We start from the raw sequence: 13,944 nt of genomic DNA, 5'->3' as shown, positions 1-13,944 counted from the left end.
GTTGGATCAGCCTGTAATTTAATTTTCCACTTTGATTTTGAGCATCATTCCAAATCCAGAGGTCCATGGGATATTAATTTTGATTTACATTGATAATTGTTATGTTTTATTGTTCTGAACACATTCCACTATACAATGAATAAAAATTTACAACTGGAATATTTCATTCAGAGATATCTAGGATGTGGTATTTTAGTGTTCCCATTATTTTTTTGAGCAGTGTGTATATATATATATATATATATATATATATATATATATACCGTATATACTCGAGTATAAGCCGACCCGAGTATAAGCCGACCCCCCTAATTTTGCCACAGAAAACTGGGAAAACTTATTGACTCGAGTATAAGCCTAGGGTGGAAATGCAGCATTTACCGGTGAATTTCAAAAATAAAAATAGATCATTATTTCCCCATAGCTGTGCCATATAGTGCTCTGCACCGTTCATATTTCTCCATAGCTGTGCCCCATATAGTGCTCTGCACCGTTCATTTTGTCCCATAGCTGTGCCCCGTATAGTGCTCTGCACCGTTCATTTTGTCCCATAGCTGTGCCCCATACTGTGCTCGGCACCGTTCATTATTGCCCCATATCTGTGCCCCATATACAATGCTCTGCACCGTTCATTATTGCCCCATAGCTGTGCCCCATATACAATGCTCTGCACCGTTCATTTTGTCCCATAGCTGTGCCCCATATACAGTGCTCTGCACCATTCATTGTGCCCCATAGCTGTGCCCCATATACAGTGCTCTGCACCGTTCATTGTGCCCCATAGCTGTGCCCCATATACAGTGCTCTGCACCGTTCATTGTGCCCCATAGCTGTGCCCCATATACAGTGCTCTGCACCGTTCATATTTCCCCATAGATGCTCTGCCATTGTCGCTGCTGCTGCTGCTGCAATATAAAAAAAAAACCACATACTCACATCTCTTGCTTGCAGCTCCCAGCGTCCGGTCCCGGCGCCTCCATCTTCCTGGCGTCTCTGCTCTGACTGTTCAGGCAGAGGGCGCCGTGCACACTATATGCGTCATCGCGCCCTCTGACCTGAACAGTCAGAGCGCAGACGCTGGGAAGATGGAGGCGCCGGGAAGATGGAGCGACGCCCGGCGGCTGGAATGCGGACAGGTGAATATAAAATACTTACCTAGTCTCAGCGATCCTGACGCTCCCTCTGCCTGGTCTTCGGTGCCGCAGCCTCTTTCTCTATCAGCGGTCACTGGCACCGCTGATTAGAGAAATGAATACGCGGCTCCACCCCTATGGGAGGTGGAGCCGCCTATTCATTTTTTTAATGAGCGGTCCCACGTGACCACTGAAGAGGGGAAGAAGCTGCAGCACAGAAGACCGTGGGACGGCCTCAGCGCCCTCTCCCCCTGCCACCCACCTTGACTCGAGTATAAGCCGAGAGGGGCACTTTCAGCCCAAAAATTTGGTCTGAAAATCTCGGCTTATACTCGAGTATATACGGTATATATATTTATATAAAATTATATACCTGCTATCTGGTAGTATACTACAAATAAAAGTATGTCGTAGACTGCATAAGACGTACCTAAAACATTTACTTTTTTTAATTTTACAGTGCATGTTAGAAATCACTGTATGGATCCATAAGGAGCAACTGTTTAACATAGGCATTCTGGTGTATACACTAAGCAGAGGTTGTTTAGTCTTACATTGTTATTTCCAAAAAGATCAAGGTATCCCAGATCCCAATGATAAGGTAAAACTTACTGATTGTTGGGGGTCTGGCCACTAGAACTCTTCAGCTCAGCCATGAGGAAACATGTTCAACTTCTCTTCTTTTCATTGTTAAAGAAGCACCCCCGCTAACTTTTTTATTGATTCATTTTCATTTTTTAAATCGAGAAATAAGAAGTTCTGTTTGCAGTTTGCAAAAAGTTGTGTAGGGGACACAGCTAGCACATGGAAGAAGGTGCTCTGCTCAGATGGGACCAAAGAAGAACATTTTGGGTTAAATGTAAAATGCTATGTGTGTCAGAAAATGAGCGCTGCACATCACTCTGAAAATACCATCCCCACCATCAAACACGGTGGTGACAGCATCCTGCCGTAGGCAAGCTTTTTTTTCAGAAGGGAAGCTGATCAGAGTTGATGGTAAGATGGAAGGAGATAAATACAGGGCAGTCCTGGAGGAAAACTTGTTAGAAGCTGCGAAAGACTTGAGAGTGGAGATGTCTCCATTCAATCTCACTGATCGAGAGGGAGTGTGCAAAGATCAATGGGCAAAACTGTCATCTCTAGATGTACAAAGCTGGTAGAGACAGACCCCAAAAGACTTGCATCAGTAATTGCAGTAATATGTGGTCCTACAAAGTATTAAGTTGGGGGGTACAGAATACAAATGTTCTTCACAATTTTAAGATTTACAGTGGGGGAAATAAGTAATTGATCCCTTGCTGATTTTGTAAGTTTGTCCACTGACAAAGACATGAACAGTCTATATTTTTAAGGGTAGGTTAATTTTAACATTGAGAGATAGAATATCAAAAATAAAATCCATAAAATCACATTGCACAAATTATATAAAGCTATTTGCACTTTGCAGTGAGAAATAAGTATTTGATCCCTCTGGCAAACAAGACTTAATACTTGGTGGCAAAACCCTTGTTGGCAAGCTCAGCAGTCAGACATTTGTTGTTGTTGATGAGGTTTGCACACATGTCAGGAGGAATTTTGGTCCACTCCTCTTTGCAGATCATCTCTAAATCATTAACATTTTGAGGCTGTTGCTTGGCAACTCTGAACTTCACCTCCCTCCATAAGTTTTCTATGGGGTTAAGGTCTGGAGACTGGCTAGGCCACTCCATGACCTTAATGTGCTTCTTTTTGAGCAGCTCCTTTGTTGCCTTGGCTGTATGTTTTGGGTCATTGTCTTGCTAGAAGACCCAGCCACGACCCAATTTTTAATGTCCTAGCGGATGGAAGAAGGTTGTCACTCAGGATTAAATCCTGCTGTCAAAAAGTGACTACAGCATATAAATAGTTGACAGACTGTGGGGGCTCCCTATTTAACCCCATGAGATCATGATTGTATGGTCCTGATGTTTTCCATGGCAATTCACGGCCAAATAGGAATAAATGGCACTATAAAAATGTATAATAATAATAATAATAATAATAATAATAATAATAATAATAAAATAGCGGCCTTAGGCTGCAGTCACACTATTAGTATTTGGTCAGTATTTTACATCAGTATTTGTAAGCCAAAACCAGGTGAGGAACAATCAGAGTATAATAGAAACATATGCACCACTTCTGCATTTATCACCCACTCCTGGATTTGGCTTACAAATACTGATGAGAAATACTGACCAAATACTGAACGTGTGACTGCAGCCTTACAGTCTGCTGGCTATAGAGGTAAAAATTCACTTTTTCATTCTTTTCGTGACAGCAGTTTTCCATATGTCAAGGGGTGCTGTTTTTAAAATGGTATCACTTTTGGGGGTTTTCCAATATATAGGACCCCCGGAGTCACTTCAAACATGGATAAGTCCCTAAAAAAATAAGTTTTGTAAATTTCCTTGAAAAAATGAAAAATTGCTACTACATTTGTAAACCTCCTAAAAGGCTAACAAAATAAATCATAATTTTACAAATGGGGCTGATGTAAAGCAGATACGAGGGAAATGTTATTTATTAATGTGTTGCTGTGGTATGACTATCTGGATTAAAGGGATAGACATTCAAAGCTTGAAAATTGAACATTTTTTTACATTTTTATTTTTTATAAATAAACAAAACATATCGACCTAAGTTTACCATTATCATAAAACATAATGTGCCACAATTAAAGTTTCAAAATTAATGGGATATGATGAAGTGTTCCATAAAGTGACACTAGTCAGATTTCCAAAATTTGGCCCGGTCACTAAGGGGTTTTATATATATATATATATATATATATATATGTGTGTGTGTGTGTATTCTCTTAGAGACATTGCTATGTCTAATAAATGTACAGTACTTAGTCCTCTCGTCCACAGCAAAAAAAAAGAAATCGAACTATCTAAAGAAATGTCACCTTAAATGTAATACTATCAATGCACATATTAAATGATGGAAACACACGATAAAATAAGGAAAATATAGACAAAACTTACGAAAGTACATTTCCAATGTAGGCATAGTAGGAGCAGCAGTACGGAGGAGTCCCATCGCAGCAGTAGGATTTGCAGTCTGTCCCACAGTGTGCCAGGCAGGATTCTAGACGAGGAGACAGACACAGGCAGGGTGAGGGATACAAGTTCTGGATTGCACATTTTCAGCAGGTTTCAGAGTTTTGTAAAGTGTAGGATTGTTTCGATGTTTTGAAAATTTTCTCTGTTCAAAAATCAAAGAAGTTGCCCAGCGAAAAAATTGATCATCTGTCTACAGGATAAGTGATAACTTACTGATTGGTGGTGCCTGACCACTGGGACTTTAAGCTCCATTACAGAGGGGAGTGGCAGGTGGAACGCCGGAGTGGCAGGTGGAACGCCGGAGTGGCAGGTGGAACGCCGGAGTGGCAGGTGGAACGCCGGAGTGGCAGGTGGAACGCCGGAGTGGCAGGTGGAATGCCGGAGAGGCAGGTGGAATGCCGGAGTGGCAGGTGGAATGCCGGAGTGGCAGGTGGAATGCCGAAGTGGCAGGTGGAAAGCCGGAGTGGCAGGCGGAACGCCGGAGTGGCAGGCGGAATGCCGGAGTGGCAGGCGGAACGCCGGAGTGTATCAACCACAACAAGAAAACAGAGATCCCTAAAAAATAACTTTTAATAATGAATATAAAAAGACTATATTTACCCACAAATTAAATAAAACAGTATTAAATGTACCTAGTGGACCCTAAATTGAACTTCAATGAGTTCTACCTGGCAGTGGAGGTTGGCACCCTACTTTACTGCGGTTGGCGCCCCCACTCCTCGACGGCTCGCCCTTACAAGCCCTAAAAGGCCCTATATCATAGGAAAGGCTGAGTAGACACTACTCTCAATACCTAAAATGATAACCTGCCTATCAGTGGAGGTTGGCACCCTAATTTACTGCGGTAGGCGCCCCCACTCAACGACGGCTTACCCTAGGGTCCCTAATAATCCCTATAATACGGGATAGACAAAGAAAATTTTGTCCCACAAACACCACCGATACCCGTAGAAGAGAAAAAAACAAACCAAAATAGAAAAATAAACCTAAACAAAATAATATAAGTAACGAAAAAAAGTTTCACTATACTAGACTGATGTATATATTGAGCAAGCAAATAATGCTATAATAGATAGAATACTATAACCCAAATACGGGTACACTGGGTGCAATAATATTTATGTCCACAAAATAGAGACCCAGCACTCAGATAAAGTCCACTCTTGTGACACTATATGATATACATATGCTTAATAACAAATAGTATATGTCCATAAATATGGCACAGCAACCATGGCAAGAAGTGGACAAAAGAAAAAATCTTCAAGGCAGCCAATATAACCACAGCCACCACTAGATGAACAATAATAACAACTCCTCTAAATATCTAGTATGAGGATTAGAGGACACGATCGTCCTAGTGGTGCAAGATAAACTGTCAGGATTATATATCACCAGTGTACTCATCCATTTACTGCGATTTTTTGGCGTGGATCCAGCTGCCAAGAATACAGAGCGGTTTCATGTGGATAAATACAACTAGCCCCACAAGGCAGCCCATGTGACCACAACCACTACTAGATGAAAAAAATGATAACAACTCCTCAGAAAATTAACATGAGGATTAAAAGGACACAATCGTCCCAATGGTGCAGAGTAGACAGTAAGGATTACATATCACCAGTGTACTCATCTATTTGCTGCGGTTTTCATGGCGTGGATCCAGCTGCTGCCAAGAGTACAGAGCGGTTTCATATGGATGAACATAACCGGCATCTGTCAAATAGTCCCCAAGCAATGCCCGACGCGTTTCCCCCCCATAGGGAATGGTGGGGGTTCATCAGGGGTATGCAGACACGCATAGGATGTAGGTGCTGTAGCGGCAAGCGCCACTTACCAAGTCCGCCTTTTTATACATCAGCAGGGAGCACACTGGAAGCGTCGGCAAGTACGCCGGAAATGACGCCGCCAGGACGCCCATAATGCACAGCGCCACATGATGCGAGCCGGGCCACAAGAAAATGGAGGAGCGGCCAAAAGCCGCCCACACACAAATGGCCGATCTGAACTGCGCATGCGCATATAAGCGCTCTGCAGAAACAAAGGCAGCATACATACGGCTCCATCGAAATGGCCGACACAGCAGCACAAACGCCCTAGAAGGTCAAAGCTAATGCTGGGCAGTGAGAATACACCGCTGGAGGCAGACCAACTACGAGGATAGATATCCCCACACATATATTGTAATCGGGCGAACACTTTGGCCAATGATAAAACATATACAGCTGATAGGTGGTAAGTGGCCATATGGACAAGAACCAAATGAATAAATAAAGTCAAAGTAACAGAAAATGATGAAAAAAGGTCAAAATATATGACCTAGCTTGTAAAACAAAGTATAAATATACATGGCCATAAATACACATATAGAGACCCACCATTTATGACTAGACAAAACTAGCAAAGGACAACTGCTCATTAAGACCCAGAGGGCTCACAGATCTAAGTAGATACGTCCACCTGGACTCCCGTTGTAGTATCTTTCTGTCAAAATCACCGAGTCTGACCGTGGGAGCAATAACTTCAATGACCTTAAACGATAAACATCCACTGTCACCTCCATGTTCCATGTTAACGTGTCTCGCTAAAGGTGTATCTCTGTTGTGTCTGATATCACCAAGGTGTTCGCTCATACGAACACGTAGTTCAAGTTTGGTTTTACCAACATAATCCCTGGGACAGGAACACGTACAGAGATACACCAAACCCGTAGTTCTGCAATTAGCAAACTGTCTGATAGAAAAAATCCTGCCTGTAACCGAACTACAAAAAGTTTTGGACACGTCAATATATTTACAAAAGGAGCAATGCCCACATTTGAAGGTGCCCAAGGACCTATTGGCAAGCCACGTACTCTGTTTCTTAGGGGGGATAAAGTGACTATGGACGACACTGTCTTTAATAGACCTACCCCTTCTATAAGTAATTGACGGATGGGGAGATACAAACTTGCCAATTACAGGGTCAGATTTAAGTATCTGCCAATGTCGTTTAAAGACTTCATAGATTCTCCTGGATTGGTCATCAAAGGTACCAATTAACCGTGTAATGGTAGAACCCTCAGTTTTAATCTTAGGTACCAACAAAGATGTTCTATTAGATCTTCGTGCTACATGATAAGCAGAATCGATCACATCATGCGGAGTGGCAGGCGGAATGCCGGAGTGGCAGGCGGAACGCCGGAGTGGCAGGTGGAACGCCAGAGTGGCAGGTGGAACGCCGGAGTGGCAGGTGGAACGCCGGAGTGGCAGGTGGAATGCTGGAGTGGCAGGTGGAATGCTGGAGTGGCAGGTGGAACGCCGGAGTGGCAAGTGGAACGCCGGAGTGGCTGGTGGAAAGCCGGAGTGGCTGGTGGAAAGCCGGAGTGGCTGGTGGAACGCCGGAGTGGCAGATGGAATGCCGGAGTGGCAGGTGGAACGCTGGAGTGGCAGGTGGAATGCCGGAGTGGCAGGTGGAACGCAGGAGTGGTAGGTGGAACGCCGGAGTGGCAGGTGGAACGCTGGAGTGGCAGGTGGAACGCCGGACTGTCCCTCCATTCATTCTAGGTGGAAATGTCGGAAAAAGCTGAGTTCAGTGCTTGGCTGCCCCATAGGTAATGAATGGAGATCGGGCATGTGTGCTCCAGCTCCGGTCTAAAGGTACCGTCACATTTAGCGACGCTGCAGCGATATAGACAATGATGCCGATCGCTGCAGCGTCGCTATTTAGGTCGTTGTGTGGTCGTTGGAGAGCTGTCACACAGACAGTGACGTCACCGCTGTGCTTTGCTTTACGGCCGGCCGGCGCTGACACAGTGCAGGGAAGCTGACGCCGGGGACAGACACCGGAATGTGAGTATGTACTGTTTGTTTTTTTTAACTTTTACAACGGTAACCAGGGTAAACATCGGGTTACTAAGTGCGGCCCTGCGCTTAGTAACCCAATGTTTACCCTGGTTACCAGTGAACACATCGCTGGATCGGCGTCACACACGCCGATTCAGCGATGACAGCGGGTGATCAGCAACCAAATAAAGGTCCTGATCATTCCCAGCGACCAACGATCTCCCAGCAGGGGCCTGATCGTTGGTCGCTGTCACGCATAACGATTTCGTTAACGATATCGTTGCTACGTCACAAAAAGCAACGATATCGTTAACGAAATTGTTATTTGTGAAGGTACCTTAAGGCTATGTTCACACATTGTGGCTTTTAGTGCAAACGAAAAGCTGCAAAAGCTATGAGATTTCAGAAATCTCATGCACATACGGTACTTGTTTTTTTCCTGACTTAATTTGAAAACTGTAGCACGTCAATTCTGTCTGCGTTTTTGAAGCATTTTTTCAACCGTAGAAAGTAATGAAAAAATGAAAAAAAAAGGGTTTTTGCAATCTTTGCAGCATTTTTGGTGAATACTACTAACTTTAGTTAGTGTGTACTGTAGAAAAATTGCACAAGTAACCTGCACCAAAAATCGGAGGAAAGAAACACCATGAAAAATGCTGCAAAAACTGACATTTTGAACACATCATTTTTACTGCTAAGAAAAACACCTCATAAGTGTGAACATAGGCCAACAGCGATAAAAGATCCCTGTTCTGCTGATCGGTGCAGTCCCAGCATTCGGACACACATTAATCAGTGAGTTATCACCTATTCTGTGGATAGGTGATGACTTGTTTTCACTGCACAGCCCCTTTAATTATAGTTCGTGGTCATTTTAGGGCTCTCTCGGATGCCCGTGATCATCTGTCCGATCTCGGATGGCAGTGGATGGAATGGTCTCACATCTCCAGAATTGAGTGTGGCAGCCCGATAAAAATATATGAAGTGGTCACTGGTCACACTCAGGCCAGGAGATGCGCAAACAGTCCGTGCATTGAGATCTGAGATCGGACCGATCTCGGACATCTGAAAGAGCCCTTAGCCTTGTTACCAACATTACCAACCCTGTTCATTCAGACTGTCCATGTCCAACCTTTAAACCAGGCACAATATTTAGGCATCCAATTATTAGGTTTGGGTGATGATCAGGTGACTAGTTCTATTCTACTAATTCTTCTTTAAACACATGCTCATATCTAAAAAGATTCTAATTCCTGAGCAGTATTTTTATTAAAAACTAACAGAAAACAGGGTCCATGTCCGAGGGGGTGGAAAAAGAGCATTTTCTGATAGGCCAGCACAAGAAGCACAAAACATATGGCCCTTGGACCAAGCGTGGTAGATTTAGATGGTGCCTATCTCCATCTTGTATAGTAAAAAAATATTAAGGCTCATTGTTCAAGGAAGGGGTCATAGCCATTATTGATTATGAGGACATTGCCCTTTAGGACAGTATGCTGGAGGATGAGGCATGTCAAAGTCTTTTAAAATAAATTTCAATGGTAATACTTTTTTCTTCCTGTTGGGGTGCTGCAGGAGAACTGAAGACTTGTTGCAGGGTTCCGCCACAGAGCACTGATTATCGCTGGGGTTTCTAGTTGTTGACTTTTTAATCAGCTTATCACAAGAAGCTGGACAATCACTTTAAACAATAGGAATTATCAATATATTTAACCCCTTCATGACCCAGCCTATTTTGACCTTAAAGACCTTGCCGTTTTTTGCAATTCTGACCAGTGTCCCTTTATGAGGTAATAACTCAGGAACGCTTCAACGGATCCTAGCGGTTCTGAGATTGTTTTTTCGTGACATATTGGGCTTCATGTTAGTGGTAAATTTAGGTCAATAAATTCTGCGTTTATTTGTGATAAAAACGGAAATTTGGCGAAAATTTTGAAAATTTCGCAATTTTTACATTTTGAATTTTTATTCTGTTAAACCAGAGAGTTATGTGACACAAAATAGTTAATAAATAACATTTCCCACATGTATACTTTACATCAGCACAATTTTGGAAACAAAATTTTTTTTTGCTAGGAAGTTATAAAGGTTAAAATTTGACCAGCGATTTCTCATTTTTACAACGAAATTTACAAAACCATTTTTTTTAGGGACCACCTCACATTTGAAGTCAGTTTGAGGGGTCTATATGGCTGAAAATACCCAAAAGTGACACCATTCTAAAAAATGCACCCCTCAAGGTACTCAAAACCACATTCAAGAAGTTTATTAACCCTTCAGGTACTTCACAGCAGCAGAAGCAACATGGAAGGAAAAAATGAACATTTAACTTTTTAGTCACAAAAATTATCTTTTAGCAACAATTTTTTTATTTTCCCAATGGTAAAAGGAGAAACTGAACTGCGAAAGTTGTTGTCCAATTTGTCCTGAGTACGCTGATACCTCATATGTGGGGGTAAACCACTGTTTGGGCGCACGGCAGGGCTTGGAAGGGAAGGAGCGCCATTTGACTTTTTGAATGAAAAATTGGCTCCGCTCTTTAGCGGACACCATGTCACGTTTGGAGAGCCCCCGTGTGCCTAAAAATTGGAGCTCCCCCACAAGTGACCCCATTTTGGAAACTAGACGCCCCAAGGAACTTATGTAGATGCATAGTGAGCACTTTGAACCCCCAGGTGCTTCACAAATTGATCCGTAAAAATGAAAAAGTACTTTTTTTTCACAAAAAAATTCTTTTAGCCTCAATTTTTTCATTTTCACATGGGCAACAGGATAAAATGGATCCTAAAATTTGTTGGGCAATTTCTCCTGAGTACACCGATACCTCACATGTGGGGGTAAACCACTGTTTGGACACATGGTAAGGCTCGGAAGGGAAGGAGCGCCATTTGACTTTTTGAATGAAAAATTATCTCCATCGTTAGCGGACACCATGTCGCGTTTGGAGAGCCCCTGTGTGCCTAAACTTTGGCGCTCCCCCACAAGTGACCCCATTTTGGAAACTAGACCCCCCAAGGAACTTATCTAGATGCCTAGTGAGCACTTTAAACCCTCAGGTGCTTCACAAATTGATCTGTAAAAATGAAAAAGTACTTTTTTTTCACAAAACAATTCTTTTCGCCTCCATTTTTTCATTTTCACATGGGCAATAGGATAAAATGGATCGTAAAATTTGTTGGGCAATTTCTCCCGAGTACGCCGATACCTCATATGTGGGGGTAAACCACTGTTTGGGCACACGGCAGGGCTCGGAAGGGAAGGCGCGCCATTTGACATTTTGAAAGGAAAATTAGCTCCAATTGTTAGCGGACACCATGTCGCGTTTGGAGAGCCCCTGTGTGCCTAAACATTGGAGCTCCCCCACAAGTGACCCCATTTTGGAAACTAGACCCCCCAAGGAACTTATCTAGATGCATAATGAGCACTTTAAACCCCCAGGTGCTTCACAGAAGTTTATAACGCAGAGCCATGAAAATAAAAAATAATTTTTCTTTCCTCAAAAATGATTTTTTAGCCTGGAATTTCCTATTTTGCCAAGGGTAACGGGAGAAATTGGACCCCAAATGTTGTTGTCCAGTTTATCCTGAGTACGCTGATACCCCATATGTGGGGGTAAACCACTGTTTGGGCGCACGGCAGGGCTCGGAAGCCATTTGGCTTTTTAAATGGAAAATTAGCTCCAATCATTAGCGGACACCATGTCACGTTTGGAGAGCCCCTGTGTGCCTAAACATTGGAGATCCCCCACAAATGACCCCATTTTGGAAACTAGACCCCCAAAGGAACTAATCTAGATGTGTGGTGAGGACTTTGAACCCCCAAGTGCTTCACAGAAGTTTATAACGCAGAGCCATGAAAATAAAATAAAAAAAATTATTTTCTCAAAAATGATCTTTTAGCCTGCAATTCTTTATTTTCCCAAGGGTAACAGGAGAAATTTGACCCCAAAAGTTGTTGTACAGTTTGTCCTGAGTACGCTGATACCCCATATGTGGGGGTAAACCACTGTTTGGGCACATGCCCGGGCTCGGAAGTGAAGTAGTGACGTTTTGAAATGCAGACTTTGATGGAATGCTCTGTGGGCGTCACGTTGTGTTTGCAGAGCCCCTGATGTGGCTAAACAGTAGAAACCCCCCACAAGTGACCCCATTTTAGAAACTAAACCCCCCAAGGAACTTATCTAGATATGTGGTGAGCACTTTGAACCCCCAAGTGCTTCACAGACGTTTACAACGCAGAGCCGTGAAAATAAAAAATAATTTTTCTTTCCTCAAAAATGATGTTTTAGCAAGCATTTTTTTATTTTCACAAGGGTAAAAGGAGAATTTGGACCCCAGTAATTGTTGCGCAGTTTATCCTGAGTATGCTGGTACCCCATATGTGGGGGTAAACCACTGTTTGGGCACACGTCGGGGCTCGGAATTGAGGGAGCACCATTTGACTTTTTGAATACAAGATTGCCTGGAATCAATGGTGGCGCCATGTTGCGTTTGGAGACCCCTGATGTGCCTAAACAGTGGAAACCCCTCAATTCTACCTCCAACACTAACCCCAACACACCCCTAACCCTAATCCCAACTGTAGCCATAACCCTAATCACAACCCTAACCGCAACACACCCCTAACCCTAACCACAACCCTAATTCCAACCCTAACCCTAAGGCTATGTGCCCACGTTGCGGATTCGTGTGAGATTTTTCAGCATCATTTTTGAAAAATCCGCGGGTAAAAGGCACTGCGTTTTACCTGCGGATTTTCCTCGGATTTCCAGTGTTTTTTGTGCGGATTTCACCTACGGATTCCTATTGAGGAACAGGTGTAAAACGCTGCGGAATCCGCACAAAGAATTGACATGCTGCGGAAAATACAACGCAGCGTTTCCGCGTGGTATTTTCTGCACCATGGGCACAGCGGATTTGGTTTTTCATAGGTTTACATGGAACTGTAATCCTGATGGAACACTGCTGCGAATCCGCAGCGGTCAATCAAAGAATTGACATGCTGCGGAAAATACAACGCAGCGTTTCCGCGTGGTATTTTCCGCACCATGGGCACAGCGGATTTGGTTTTTCATAGGTTTACATGGAACTGTAAACCTGATGGAACACTGCTGCGAATCCGCAGCGGCCAATCCACTGCGGATCCGCAGCCAAATCCACACCGTGTGCACATGGCCTAATTCTAAAGGTATGTGCACACGCTGCGGAAAACGCTGCGGATCCGCAGCAGTTTCCCATTAGTTTACAGTTCAATGTAAACCTATGGGAAACAAAAATCGCTGTACACATGCTGCAGAAAAACTGCACGGAAACGCAGCGGTTTACATTCCGCAGCATATCACTTCTTTCTGCGGATTCCGCAGCGGTTTTACAACTGCTCCAATAGAAAATCGCAGTTGTAAAACCGCAGTGAAATGCGCAGAAAAAACGCGGTAAATCCGCCATAAATCCGCAGCGGTTTAGCACTGCGGATTTATCAAATCCGCAGCGGAAAAATCCGCAGAGGACCAGAATACGTGTGCACATACCAAAACCCTAACCCTAACCCTAGCCCTAACCCTAACCCTAGCCCTAACCCTAACCCTACCCCTAACCCTAACCCTACCCCTAGCCGTAACCCTAACCCTAACCCTAGCCCTAGCCCTAACCCTAACCCTAACCCTACCCCTAATCCTATTCTAACATTAGTGGAAAAAAAAAAATCTTTATTTTTTTATTGTCCCTACCTATGGGGGTGACAAAGGGGGGGGGTCATTTATTATTTTTTTATTTTGATCACTGTGATAGATTATATCTAAGTGATCAATATGCACTTTGAAACGAATCTGCCGGCCGGCAGATTCGGCGGGCGCACTGCGCATGCGCCCGCCATTTTGGAAGATGGCGGCACCCAGGGAGAAGA

General features: G+C 43.5%; 1 protein-coding gene across 2 annotated transcripts in view; it reads right to left on the bottom strand.

The window, feature by feature from the left end:
• CYYR1 (cysteine and tyrosine rich 1) overlaps positions 1 to 13,944 on the bottom strand; it is a 183,732-nt gene that overhangs the window by 109,944 nt on the left and 59,844 nt on the right. Inside the window, exon 2 of one of the 2 annotated variants that reach the window (XM_069760865.1) lies at positions 4,142 to 4,244. The exons of the other annotated variant lie outside the window; for it this stretch is intronic. Within the exon in view, the coding sequence (XP_069616966.1) occupies positions 4,142 to 4,244 (103 nt within the window). The remainder of the gene's footprint in view (positions 1 to 4,141; positions 4,245 to 13,944) is intronic. 2 annotated transcript variants of the gene reach the window in all.

This window comes from Ranitomeya imitator, chromosome 3 (genome assembly GCF_032444005.1).
Source record: "Ranitomeya imitator isolate aRanImi1 chromosome 3, aRanImi1.pri, whole genome shotgun sequence".
Taxonomy (NCBI): domain Eukaryota; kingdom Metazoa; phylum Chordata; class Amphibia; order Anura; family Dendrobatidae; genus Ranitomeya; species Ranitomeya imitator.
Note: the sequence above shows the minus strand (reverse complement) of the source record. Positions and strands in the feature narration are given on the sequence as shown.